At 35.4% G+C, this 14,488-nt stretch overlaps 1 protein-coding gene across 1 annotated transcript; it reads right to left on the bottom strand.

Annotated features, from left to right (window-relative positions):
• Positions 1-10: 10 nt before the first annotated feature.
• LOC140794856 (protein NEDD1) lies at positions 11-13,460 on the bottom strand. Its single transcript, XM_073147112.1, has 11 exons — positions 13,351-13,460; positions 13,062-13,221; positions 12,091-12,203; positions 11,099-11,359; positions 10,899-11,003; positions 10,293-10,358; positions 9,966-10,187; positions 2,793-3,329; positions 2,015-2,614; positions 1,729-1,914; positions 11-327 (listed from the first exon to the last, which is right to left on the bottom strand). The coding sequence occupies exons 2-11, from the start codon at positions 13,216-13,218 to the stop codon at positions 220-222; spliced, it is 2,355 nt and encodes a 784-aa protein (XP_073003213.1). The 5' UTR covers positions 13,219-13,221; positions 13,351-13,460; the 3' UTR covers positions 11-219.
• Between the last annotated feature and the right edge of the window lie 1,028 nt (positions 13,461-14,488).

The following is a 14,488-nucleotide window of genomic DNA, read 5'->3' as shown; positions in this document are numbered from 1 at the left end:
AGCACAAATATTGGACTCCAAAAATGAATTTCCTTTTCACTTCAAAGGGCACCCTTCGATAAGTACAACATTGTTGTATATGCTATATACATGCACATCGTAGAATCTAGAATGCATACCCAGACGGTAAAATGACATATCAACCAAGAATCTCACAGCTGCAATGAAATGAAAACAATTGGCTACAAACAGAATAATCTCAAAAATCTTAACCAGGAATTAGAGTAATTGGCGGAGATGCTGGTTCTCCTTCCGTAGCGATTGCACTTCTTTTATCAACGCATCCTGCTTTTCCAGGATAGAGGTAAGGACACTCGACATCTCCATCTGTTGAAATTTACAGTGTGAGCAAGTGAGTGATCGAGAAGTTGCTATAGGAGAGTATATGAAGGCCATTAAGTATGCCAGCCCAAGGTATTCTCTCTTTTCCTAATATAAATTACAGTGTGAGACAGGGTAGACCAATGCAAAGGCAACTAACACATATTCTCTCTTTTCCTAATATAAACTTCAAGCTAGTTATCTGTTTCCAACATATAGTTCTGAACAAATTCATCTGCATATCTAAAATATGGGAAAATAATGTAAAATGAGTGAATAACAGTAAATTTTGCTAGATGACTCTCTAGGTAATCATTTGAGAATGTAATGGCAAAGGAAAGCAGACAGGGCACCAAATATACAAAGTAACTCTAATAAATGTTGTCTTAAAATAAAACAAAACTTCAGTAAACAGGCTGGAATGTGGAATGACAAAAAGTCAGATCATAGGGAAGGCAACTTTCAGGTTAAAGAAAGAGCATATCTCTGTATGAGTTATTGCTAATGCAGGAGAGGGGAGGTTGTTTACATGCCATTAAACTTAAACACTATGGTGCATTGTGATAACGTGGACATCAGGTTCGGCTAGGCTCAATTAGGCTCAATTTGGCCTTTTGATTTGGATTAGGCTTTGATTTAGTCATTTAAAAGGTTTGCTAGCATTAGAGACTTCGGGATCAGGCTCTGAATTGGAGAAGGTTGTGACACATGAAAGACTTTGGCTACAGTTTGCTACGTCAAATAGCTAACATTGAAAGCAACCTCAGTAAAGCGAGACCATGTAAGCCTAAACAGATGAATGGGAGAGTTTTGCTTTTTTTTTTTCCTGTTAATAGGAACAGATACCAACCACTTCAAATCCAAATATATTAGGCCTGAATGTTCACTATTTTGTGGTGTATGCTAGATTTAGAGTCAGCAAATAATGACTTTCTACACACACATATACACAAAAAAAGAAGAAGAGGTAATATTTTGGAAGTTATAACTAACACCGTGCAATTTGCATTTATATCATGTATATTCTTTCTTTTTGGACCTTCAAAGTATGAACCAGATTTTGCTTTTTTGGGCTGAAAAACACCGTCCCATTAGTTCCCTAACAGAGAGTTACCACTTACCACAAACATGGGGCATAACAACTACACTTATCAAATAAAAAAAAACATAACATTCTTTACACTTGTCAAATTAAAGAAACAGAACAATCTCCTTTATACTGTTAACTTAACTAATGTGCTAATGTTAGGTCAAAATTTAATTTAGGGTGTCTTATAAGCAATAAAAATGCATGGATCAGACATTGAAGGTAAAAAAGTTAGGGTGTAAAAGATGATAGACAGAAAATGTAAGGTGTTATTTATAAAATTCCCCTAATATTTAAAAACAAGCTCTTAATGAACCTACCTCATGCATATGGAATTGTCTTAGCAACTCAATGTGAAGATTCCTCACATCTTCATGGATGGACCTCTGAAGAGATTCCAGACTTTCATCCATAGTGCGTTGAACTAGCTGAAGTGAAAAGGAAGAAGTTCCCTGCTGTTGATCTGTCCGTGGACCTAAGGCTTGCAAAGATTGCAGTGCCACTCCCTGTTAAATTTGCATGTGTCAAGTTCTCTTACAAACCTTTAGTGGATAAAAAAATGGATTATCTTTGCTTTATTGTTTGCAAGTAAATATCTGATCATACATTGCTCGCCACAAGGCTCCCTGTTCCAGAGGCAGTTGATGCTTCTTGCCTCAATTGCAAGCTATGTAACAGCTCCTCTCTAGTTTCTGCTCCCGTTTTTTTCAATTTTGGTGAACCTGCTGCTGTAGCTATTCCTTCACTGAAGGCAGAGGTGGTGCTTATTCTCTCAGCATAGGTGGAATATCTCCATGGGGTATTAGATAGAACTGACCCTGGTAACTCGGAATTAGTTAATGATGGTATGGTCTTAGTCCCCAAGGATGTGGAAACTGAACTTGGATGATAAGCTGATAAAGAATCCAAAGAATTTGTACTGTTAAAGGTGGCTTTGCCTTGAAGATTCATAGAACTTATGCCAGGATTTGTTAAAGAATTCTTGGATAACATGCCACTGGATAAAGATGAATCTTGCAAGCCTGCAAATGTGGACCCATTGAGCACTGATACTGAAGGCAGGAAGCGTGAGAGTGATGTCTGTTGACGGTGATAACTTGGACTATCTGCTGATGCATTTCCACTCCAGACCTCAGAAGCAGAAGACATAGATGAGTCATTTTTTGAGGATGCAACAGGTGTAGCAGCTAAAGACATAGCATCATCCTGCAGCAAGGATACTCAATATTATTCAACTTTCTTACGAGTTAATTCTTTCCATTAGCACAATATAAGCATAGGCCATAAACTCAAGAAGCTTGATTTAGATTTTTCTGATAACAGTTGCAAAGTGTAGCCTGAAATCGAGAAAGCCAATAGATAAAGCAAGAACAAGTCATTAAACCTGTCTGGAGCTTGAAATAGACCTCCAATCTGAGATTGGATGTACATCAGCATTTCCTTCGTTAAGCTGAAACTTCTTGGTTGAGGTTGGAAGCAGTATAGGTTTCTTATCAACAATATTGTCTTTTTTTGTTTGATCATGGTCATCCCACCAATTGCCAAGGGATGGTGTAATTGGCTGAACATCAACTAGTGGAGAAAAAACATCCATATCATCCTTTAAATTATGGCTTCCCCGAGGTGCCTGCAGCTTTGATAGAAATCCACCTGTGAATATTCGACCTCTATGTGGAGTTTCCTCTGCTGCAGAAGGGTTTAAAGTAGTTGATGCCGAACCACTGGTGTTTGTTGTCAAAGAAGAGCGGAAACTAGACATCGTTGTTCCTGATGAAAAACTTGAGGCTGATATAGAAGGCAAGGGATCTGGCATAAGAATTGATTCTTCACTAGTACCTCCAAGAAGAGCAACTTCAGCAGTACAATTATTCTCATTTACAAGGACAGGCTTTGATCTTTGCCAACATAAACTTGTAACAGCCTGGTAAAATTTTTAAGAGTGTTAATAGTAATAAAAATGAATAAAGAGAATAGTAGCATTAACTAGACAGTACTTATGCAGTTATTTGTCCATCAATGTTGCCAGCGATGTGCATTTATGCACATCAAAATTTTAAAGCCTGTTCAACTGTAACTTGTAGACCTTATTGTCCATTCAACATATCAACTAGTAATATTCCAGATTGGATAAAATGGTGGCTCAAAGTTATTAAAAAATAAAATCATTTGACAAGCCGATCATGGAGCACTTAACTGAATGCACTGTTGGGAACTTAGAATCAATTGGCTGTAAGCCCATGGAAAAAGGATATATAGTAGTCTGTTATAACTAAAAATCTGTCAAACTAGTCAAATATGGTAAACACTGACTTACCGCAATGATTGAACTTCCAATGAAGATTCACAAAGACCAAGGGGTACTGAAGAAATTCATGTTTTAGGTTTTGGACTAGCTATCTAATAAATCTACATGAGCATATAACAGAAAAGCAACTTTCAGAAGTCATGAACAATAGTACTTTGGGATGTTTCTTTTCTTAATTTTCAATATAGTAACTTGTGGCACCCTATAGGTAAACTCCTTCCTGATCCACATCTCAATAGCAGAAGATATGGAGTAATCTTTGACTCATAACTTTCTGTTTAGATAATGCTGAATGTAGGTCTTTTAGAGTTTCATTTAGATATAATCATAAACTAGAACAGTAACTCAATTACGTTAGACCGTGAATGCTTTTCTACTTCCTTGGCTGTAGCTTCTTACCCAACTATTTCACACCAAGACAGCACCAATGCCAATATCAGTTGTTTCCATTAAAAGATGACCAAGTCAGTCCCATTTGTTAAAAACAAGCAGCAAGTGAACCGAATAAACCCACCAGATACTGAATGACTATTTTTTGCCCATCCATCCTATTAACTAAATAACCACCTTGGACACTCAAACCGAATATCTGATAATGTTACTCATCCAGCCATTAATGCCAATATTAGTTGCTTCCAGAAAAAAATGATCAATTAGGACTCATCTATCAAAAATGGCTAGCTAATATCCTAGAATTATATATACTATTCAAAGTCCACCCAGTTGACCAAAGATACTGAATTCAGGTGGTCTTTTTCATTAAAAGTATCTATATAAAGGCTTACTTGTGATGAGACAGATAAATTAGTCTTCAGAATGAAATCTGTTAATACCAATTTATGTAATAGCAAGTTCACGGGAACAAAAAACTTTAAAATATGTTGTATATTCTAGGTTTAATTTAAGATCAAGACATATAATTTGTGGAAGAATGTATGTGGGAAAAAGATTGAAGAACGAACGAATAAATAAAGTAAAAAAAAGCAACTCAGCATTTACTATAGAATTTGGTGCACACCGAACATAGAGCGATGCTCATCGTGGCGCGGTTCAACATAGGAGAATTTTAAGTTTGGTGCGTACTGAATTTGTTGGGTGCACACCAATCGTGCAAGACAACAAAAGAAAATTTTGAATCAATTTCAGACTTGGAGTCTCCTTTATAGATTCTTCAAATACGAAGTAAATACGTTCTTCACCTCTATATAAGTGATCCAGAGGCTTAAAGGGGTCATCCAACTCAAGGGGGCTTTATGTAAATCATTTGATTCTAGGATCTTTCACAAAACATATTTCCTATTTTATTGTGAGGAAGCAATCTTCATATGTTTGCGTGCTAAGCTATTTTAGAGATTGATCATCGAGAGCTAAATCGACGTTGTCTATACTAATACCTACATTGACATGAGGAATAAGCGAGTTTGATCTATATCGAGTTAAGGACAATCAACGAGAACAATCTACTTCACTGTGTAGTTCATCGAAGCAAGAAATTCGAGCAAAAGGACTTTAATCAATAGCAGTCTGGAGTATGGTAGAAGTGATTTTAAGAGAATCTTATATTTATGTTTGTAATGAAATAGATTGATTCAAAAGGTTGATCGGATCTATGATATTTTCCCCTTGTTAAAGGAGATTTTTTCACATTAAAAAAATCGTGTTGTGTTTGCCCTGTTTTACTTTTCCTATTTGTTCTTTGCTTTATATTTCCTTCTCTTGGTTTTCATTTTCTGATTGAAATACGGCTTTTTTCATAGTTTGAATAGTATTTAATTTTCCTAACCCTAGAAAGATTTGAATTTCTTAATCCGACTAGAATTCAAGTTTCATTTTCCTATTTGATTTCAGTTTTCAATGAATTGATTTTCTAAACCTAATATGATTAGACTTTCCTCATAAACTTTGATTTTTTGACTGTTTGACTTGGACTTTATCTTTGACTTTCCGTATCTTGTACACTGTAGAACTAGGATTCTTATGTTTCTCCCAAAATTTCAAAATCAATATTTTTTGCTTAGTGGCATAGAGAGACTTTATAACACTAGTCATGCCAGTATGATCTTATATGCGATAAAGAGGAACTATATTCATAAGTTATAGTCATAGTTCAAAATTTTGGTTTCGATTTTGGCTTAGTTAAAAACGAAACATTTCGGTTAGTTTCGATCAGTTTTAGTTCTAGTTTTGTTGTTCACTATCAGACTTCTTTTGATAAATTGTCTTCTTTATATTTAATTTTAAATACATCGCTCAAAATCTAATAATATTGAAGCAATGATGTTGATATTGAGTTAAGTACAAATTATATTCAAGTCAAATCCAACTTAGAATAGATAGGATTCTTAGTTTGCCTAGATTTAGAGAAATGAAAAGTAAAATTCAAAGTCAAATCTGATTTGGTTTAGAAAAATCAAATCCTACTAGGTCTAGGAAAACCAATTTAGAATTGATATCCGAAAACTGAAGTCAAGTAGGAAAATCTAAATATTTCTCGAAGTAAGAAAATTAAACTTAACTTGGTGAGTAAAAAGCCGAGTAAGAGTACCAGATGAAATGCTAAGAAAAAACAAGAAAAGTAAACATGACAAACACACGACCACGGTTTTTTTAATGCAGAAACAAGAAGTACTTACAACCCCTAGATAGTTCGTCATCTAAATGTTTAAGTCTGCATCTCTTACTCGAGCCCATCTCGATTAACTACTCTGTAATTAGATTGTCGCGTCTGATTCAGAGTATGTCTTTATAGGTCACTTCTCAAATGCCCAGATGGTCGATAGTGATAGTCAATTAAATGATCCTCCAATGCTTTAGGATCATTCTCCATTGAATTTTGGCACTCAGACATAGTAAGAGTACTAGATGAAATGCCGAGAAAAAAAAAAAGAAAAGTAAATACGACAAACACGCAACCACGATTTTTTTTAATACGGAAACAAGAAGCACTTACGACCCCTAGATAGTTCGTCATCTAAGTATTTAAGTATGCATTGCTCGAGTTCGTCTCAATTAACTACTCTGTAATTAGATTGTCGCATCTTATTCATAGTACGTCGCTATAGGTCACTTCTCAAATGCCTATATGGTCGATAGTGAAAGTCAATTAAATAATCCTCTAATGCTTTAGGATCATTCTCTATTGAATTTTGGCACTCAGACATCTGTGATAGCTCTCTTCACCTTTTAATGGAAGTTATGCTTCATGAGACACAACTCTCTACATTAAGACTAGAAATTTCTTGAGTTTCCCTTGTACTTAAATCCTTTGAATAGACATGAGAAACATCTGAGGTTCGTACTAGGAAAAATGACCAAAGAAAACTCCAAGTCAGTTTCAGAATCTGAATTTTCCTTTGCTATCTTGTGCGTGTTGTCTAGACGATACCTAATTTTCCTTAGGTGTGTCATTCCAACCACAGATGCCACTGATCTTGTTTGAACGAGATTCTAAAAGTTGCTTGCTGAATTTGCTTTTCTTCAAAATTTTATTTGATTTCTTTGTAAATTAGAAGGCAGTTGGTCGATTTCCAAGTGCTAATAGATATCTTTATAAATTCTCTATGATATTCGCTGCCACCGCCGCAGCCACAACCATTGCCATTGCCGCTGCCGCCTTGGCAGCCACTTTTGTTGTTGCAGCCACCACCGCAGCCACAGTCAATGTCAGACAGCTGCCACCACTGCCACTACTGCCATCTTTCAGTGGATTTGTGAAATTTGACAATATCCATCCTTTTCTTTAGTGTTATTTGTTAATCTTTAAATAGCAACTATCTTTCATTTAGTGTGGATCATTACCCTATATTTGTTTTGTTAACACGAACGCTTGAGTCTACTATTGATTACCTACTTATATTACTTATTTAAATCGAAACAATTAATATTAACGGTAGAACTAGCTAGGTTAAAGTGAACATCTTGACAAATCTAAAGTCATTATCTCGATCTCGGGAGCGTGATAAATCATAACCCTATATTTGTTTCATTAACACAAATGCTTGAGCATGTTATTGCTTACATACATATATTGCTTATTCAAATCAATATAATTAATATTAACGGTAGAACTACCTTTGACAAATCTAAAGTTACCGTCTTGATCTCGTGAGTGTGTACTACTGGTTTGCAATTTTATACTAAATTTAATTGGTTTTCATTGAAAACTTCATAAGTGGTTATAGATTATCCTGTTTATTACTCTCTTATTATTTGCTGTGATCTCCTAGTTTGCATCTCATTGTATGACCCTTTGTAGTGATAGGGTAGTCTCTAGCGCACTATCCCAATCTGTTATGGAACCCAATACTATGAAAGATTATGTAAATTTTACAAGAGTCTATTGAAAACGACTAGATTAGACGACTTCAATGCCCATCTTGAGCTATTGAGATGGATCATGAATAATAGAGAACAAAAGTGATGTCGGTGCATCTAGCACGGGTGCTAGGCGTGTTGCTCGTAATGTCGACTCCCATTAACAGGCCTTATACTTTCCTTACCACGAGAGAGGTCATGAAAGAAAACCCATCGAGCAAAATTATTGTGAAGATGTATTTGATCTTCACAACAATAGAGGGTTTAGAAGCCATGCTGCCTTTAGAGAATTTCAAAGCCACGAAGATCAACTTATAAAGAACATTAAGGTTGATGCCCCAACTTTTGACAATCATTTAAATCCCGCTATGTTTATTAATTGACTCCGTGAGATGGACCACTTCTTTGAGTGGTATGATTTACCAGAAAATTGAAGAGTTAAATTTGCCCAAATAAAACTAGTAAGCTGAGCCAAATTATTTTGGCAAAGTATAGAGCAAATCTTAGTACGACAAAATCAACTTTCAATCATTCATCAGCATGAAATAAAAGAAAATTAAAAGAAAAGTACTTACCACACTAATGAAATAATTTTAGACAAAGAAATAGATCTATAAGCGGTTATGTCTCCTAATTTGAGGAGGTGTAATGTTGTGGAGGATAAGAGAATGACGCTGACTCATTTTAGGCATGGCTTTAACAACGACATTCGGAGAGAGTTAATTTTTTAGGAGGTTATCTCCCTGGATCAAGTTTATACTTGCGCAAACTACGAGATGGTTAATAGGCAGCATACGAGACCACTTGGTAGCACACTACCCAATTATGCACTTGTTGGTATAAAAACTTAAACGACAACGATAGTTTTCAAAACTATCTAAACTGTCGTGCTTGCCCAACTTAATAAAAGAAAATGGCTCCACCATGAAACTATACCTGTCAATGACCCCCGTCAATGTTACAAATATAGGCAAGTTGGTCATGAAGCCTCGAACAGCCCTCGAAAGGCCTTTTACCTTGGGGAACAAAATGACACTAGGAAAAGACAAGCTCGATGAGCAAGTTTATGAGTTTAACCCCGATGACGTCCAAGATAGTGACGATGCCCGTGGTTATGAAGACTATAATGTTGGTGTCGTTCATTGCGCTTTGATGCAATCCGAGAGATCGATGATTAGCGAAGGAATACAGTATTCCACACTTACATTAAATATGAGACCAAAGATTGCAAGGTGGCCATCGACTGTGGAAGTTGCATTAACGCCGTCTCTTCTAGCGTTGTATCTCGTTTGACGTTAAAATTCATACCTCATTCGAACTCTTATAAGGTATCTTGGGTTTCTTCCACCTCGAAAGAATTGGTGTGAACACCACTATTCGTCATGTTTACTCTCGTAGGCATAAGAGGGCTACGCCCGTGACCCTCTGGCTTAACTAGGGAATATTTTGAGAGTTTTCACATATTAAATATTTGTTGGTGGATTCCAACGTTGTGAATTCCAACACACCGGTTGGTTAATTCCCCGGGTCCGGGTTTAGTTACTTTTTCCTACTTGTTTTTTTTAAAATCTGCAATCGGGAAGTTGTTCTGCATCATCTTATCTCTTCATGGAAATATTTTTTTGTGACGCCGTGGTGCATGGTAGGTAGCAAGCCTAACTGTAGTAAATGATGCCCTCAAACTTTACCAACAAACTTCACCAACAGAATATGAATATGATGTCAAGTAACTAAGAAAGGAATACCTACAGACCTGATATAACAGATGTAAGAACTAGAGAGACACACATACTGCCAATGCAACTGATTATTTACTAAACCAACATAAAAATAAGGCCATGTAGAAACTGGCGAGAAACAAAGAAGCACATACATTGTTACAATTATCATAGTAAGCGAGATTATTCACATTACAACACAATTAGAGAAAACTAGTACCTCTGAGCTATTGTATGCACGAAGAACAGTGAAAGGTTGAGGCTTTCCACGAACATCATAGAATACCACGCGGCCACTGTTTGTTCCAGCAGCCAGAATATTACCATCATCTTTATATACTAATGAGGAGAAAGGTACCTCAAAAGGAATGCAACACGTGGATCTTCTTGTCCCAGAATCAAACATATATAACTTTTTATCAAGGCCAACACTAGCAATTATCTACAAGAAAGGAAAATGAGAGCTCATACAAGATGCAAATTGTCGTAAGTCTCATCCATCCATCCAAACAATCACAATAATATTATAATAGGAAAGAGATGAGACCTTGTCGCTTGAAGGCGAGAAGCAAACACCAGTGGTTGGTGCAGAATGTTGTTTCAACCAAGAAATCTGTCAAGAATGTTAAGGTGACTAAGAAAGTCATAGAATATGTATGAAAATTATGACAACTAAAACAAATAAACAATAGAAGAACAGAGAACCTCCATAAGTCTATAACAATGACCTCGCATTAGTGAACAAAATGATTTAAATTCATTTTTTAAAATTTTGCAACTTTATCTACAGCAATTTTGGGGTAATCAAACTTCATTTTCTGTTTTCTAACCTTCAGAAAAGCCTAACTGTTAGCTAACACAAAAGGAGTGGACTAGAAACATGAATACAATCATAAACTTGCAAAATGCTGATATAGAAACCAGCTTGCAGCTCGAGAGATTTAACGTATCCAGAAGTGTACACACGTGCATATTTATGAACCCATTCATATTAGCAGGCATTCAGTATAGAAATTCAATTGGATTCCTGATGGATCGCACCTAACCATACTTAACATACTAACAAAGCAGCACCTCTCCAAGTTCACAGAAGGCAGAATCATGGCAGGATTAATACAATCTAAGGAGATTCAAAATTTCCACAATCTTATACCTTTGGACTCCTGGCTGTTGTATCCCAGAGATGTACAGAACCATCATCACCAGCTACAACTAACACATGTCGACTAAGCCGAGAATAATCAAGCACTCTTAAAACCTGAGCTTACAGAATAGATATGAATGAGATATCAGAAGTTGAATAATACAAAAATAGGTAGAGTACAGACATAAAGAAACAAAAAACTAAATGACCTGCCCATTTGGGTCTTTGAGTTCAGCTGCACGTGCCCCAGAAGCAAGGTTGTGAAGAATAAGATCACCTTTGACACTGATGGATGCCAAATGCTCATCCTTACAATTATACATGACGCCAGTAATTATACCAGTATGACCACTGAGCCATTTGATGCAGCGTTTCCTCTGTAAATCCCATATTCTGACAATATGACCACTGCCTCCAGAGCAAAGATATCTAGAACCTTTATTGCTGAAGCTGATGGAACCTATTGATTCCTGATAAGGAAGAAAATAAGTTCAAACAACATGAACATATATACATATACATACATACACCCATTAAAGACACACACACACACATATATATATATATATATATATATATATATATATAAGAATTACTGGTGACAACAAAATCACCAAGAGTTTATAGAGATAAACCACAAATTTCATCTGCACATAAGTTGATGTCCTAGCAATGATGTTTATTCTTTCCAAATGCTTATTATTGAATATGTACAATAAAGCAAATTCATCAAACATATCAAATTACTTGTACTATATGCTATAGTTACACACTTATATGCTATGCCAGAAATACTACCATCGTCAATAATAGTCTTAATAACTGCAATACAATACAATTATTTCAGATTGTTCTACTGGTACATGAAGAGCAGTATCCCAACATATATTTCCCAGTCAAGGGTAGAGCACAAATTCTGTTAGATAAGTAAATGCCCTCTTTCTTGTGATGGCATAGCTACACTTCCCAACAAGAGTAACTGGAATTTGAACTTTAACTTATGATCCAGAAAGAATAACAGGCCAGCAGCTTGTCCAGGTTTCGTAAAAATTTCCGTAATGTAGGTATGCATAAAAAGTTTAAACTTTGACTAAGAAAAGTTCCTATAGATAACAGATGGATTCCACTTAAAACAAATAAATATATAATCAAAAACTAAAATGAAACAAAAACTTGGTTATCATTTCTGTTGGATCATTACCTCTATATCGTCTCCAAAATCAGTACTTGAAAGTGGTACCACACCCATACTTTGACCTTTCTTATGCCAGAGAGAGATCTTTTTATCATCTCCTGCGCTTGCAACTACCAGATCTGCAAAATTGAGAAGTATATAATAGAAATATATGAGAGTTCCTGTATTTAGCATTTTCCCTTAAGTACATTAGGATCATCTAGATAAGTGAGTATCTTTTCAACTTTCATATGAATGACAACATAACAAACAGATAAACTACCCTAGAGAAGAAGTGCTATGTGGTTCAAAATTGCCTAGCAAAAGCCATGATTTATAAGAATGAAACAGCATATCAGAAATGGTCTAGCTATAGCCACATTCAGGAGACATAGTAGAGAGAAAAGGTTTAATAGGCACAAATAACCAATATAGGTCAGATTCCTTCATTGAACCAAGAAGAAAACCATGCTTCGTGAACACAACATATAAAATCATGAACCAACCTTTTCTGTTAATAGATTGGCACGAACATTTGAAGCATAAAGGGAAAAAAGGACATCAAATTAACAAGTCAATGAATCAAAATTTTTTGTAGAATTATTTTACAAAATAAAGATCAATGCTAGGGAAAATATTTTGAAGACCACTACTGGTTAACTCCATGAAAGTCACAAATTATTGCCAAAAACCAAATAACGTGGTACATCTATCTAGGGCAGATCCAGAACAAATAACTAACCAGGTCTCGTTCTAAAGAACACAAAATGCACTGGTAGAAGTTATCCTAAAATCCATATCATTATCTTCAACACCAAACACTTTACAACCCCAACAACTCCCGGAAACAAGATCTTGAAATACGAGCTTCTATAGAACCGCACAACAACTTGCATCACCAGAACTTAAGCAGAACAGATCACACATTGGATTCCAAGTTTCCATTCTATTTGATAACCAATCACATAAAGCTAAGATCCAAGATTCAAGGGTATTACTGGTGTGATTCCATTTCACCGAGTTCACTTGTGATCCGGGGGTTGGCGAGTAGCTCAGGATGCACGGATCGCCGGAATCCACCGTGACGTCGAAGAGCTTCACGGTGTCGCCTCCGCACGTGGCAAGCAGCGGCGCCGACGGATCCACGAGCCCCATTCTCTTCTCAAACAAACAAAACGGACCAAATTAAGAAAGAAAAACGATAAATTGGAGATCAAAAACCCTAGTAATAAGAACACAGTTCGGAACCAATCGAAAAGAAACAAGTAGATGTCGAGATTTCACTACCTCTATGTCCTCCGGGAAATGGTTATGTTTTAGGGTTTAGGGTTGGGGAATCTTCGAGCCGTCGTCGTCCTCGTCCGTTCCTCGACGGCGAAAAGAAAATTTGAAATCGGTTAGCCTCAGCGAGTGATATTAAAAGGGAAGACGCTGCTTCAAATTTACGGAAAAGCCCTTCTCTTTTCATAATTTTGAAATGGTGGGCCCTCAAGTTTTTTCTTTTCTCTAATCCGCAAGATGGGTCACATTTTCTATTATTCACATGAAAATTTAAAACTGTTTTGAATTAATTAAATTTATTTCAAAAACTAACTAAATCTAATTATACAACATGGATTATTACGAAAGTTATATTTGTATTCTTTATATACCATTTACAAATTCTGTCGATAGTAAAAAAAATGTCTAGCGACAAAAATATGTTTCTATTATAGCTTTAGTGGTGGAGTCCTATCAATAATTCAATTATCTATACGACACTATTAAATCCATATAGTTTAGATATAAAAATTAATTTAATTATTAAATTTATATATCAGATAGAATATGTTTTTTATCTAATTGTAAAATTAGCCTGTGAGCTTATAATCTATATTAAAAAAATATATACACTTTGTTTAAAAAAAAGTTTGGAGGTGACTGCGGCGCATATATAGCATACAAAATAATTATCGAGATCTCATGTTTAGTAAAATAATTTACCTTGTAGTCGACTTATATATATATATATATATATATATACTTGACTAATAAAAAAATAATTTTATAAAAAAAAATCTAGGAATCAAAGATCACTCATGAAATATATGAAAGAGTTAGAATTTAACAAGAATAAACTTTGTAATAAATAAAATTAAAAGTAGTAAAAAAAAGAAGAAGCGATGCCATCATCAAATAGCTTATATATACACCTCCTCTAAATTAAAGTTGTACGCCCTCAATTAACAATGTAGAACTTCAACGGGTGTCATCGGATCTGAATCATCCAACCCGGATCCATTAACATGGATGTGTATCTTAGTAGTATCCATTTATTGAATGACTCGGATCTGGTTTGGCACAATAAAGATCCGATTATATATCTGACAGAGCTCCAATTTATATACAGTAATAAATAAGTAAGTAAATATATTAATATACAGTT

This window comes from Typha latifolia, chromosome 9 (assembly GCF_019914945.1).
Source record: "Typha latifolia isolate L0001 chromosome 9, TyphaL0001v2, whole genome shotgun sequence".
In the NCBI taxonomy this organism is placed as follows: Eukaryota; Viridiplantae; Streptophyta; class Magnoliopsida; order Poales; family Typhaceae; genus Typha; species Typha latifolia.
This window is presented reverse-complemented; position numbering and strand designations above follow the sequence as displayed.

What these genes read in the sequence shown, in the direction of transcription:
- LOC140794856 (XM_073147112.1), bottom strand. Translation starts at nt 13,218, where the DNA reads ATGGGGCTCGTGGATCCGTCGGCGCCGCTGCTTGCCACGTGCGGAGGC. An exon ending in ATTTTGGAGACGATATAGAG is followed by an intron (nt 11,360 to 12,090) that starts GTAATGATCCAA and finishes CTTCCTTATCAG; the next exon opens with GAATCAATAGGTTCCATCAG. An exon ending in GTGCATACAATAGCTCAGAG is followed by an intron (nt 3,330 to 9,965) that starts GTACTAGTTTTC and finishes AAATTTTACCAG; the next exon opens with GCTGTTACAAGTTTATGTTG.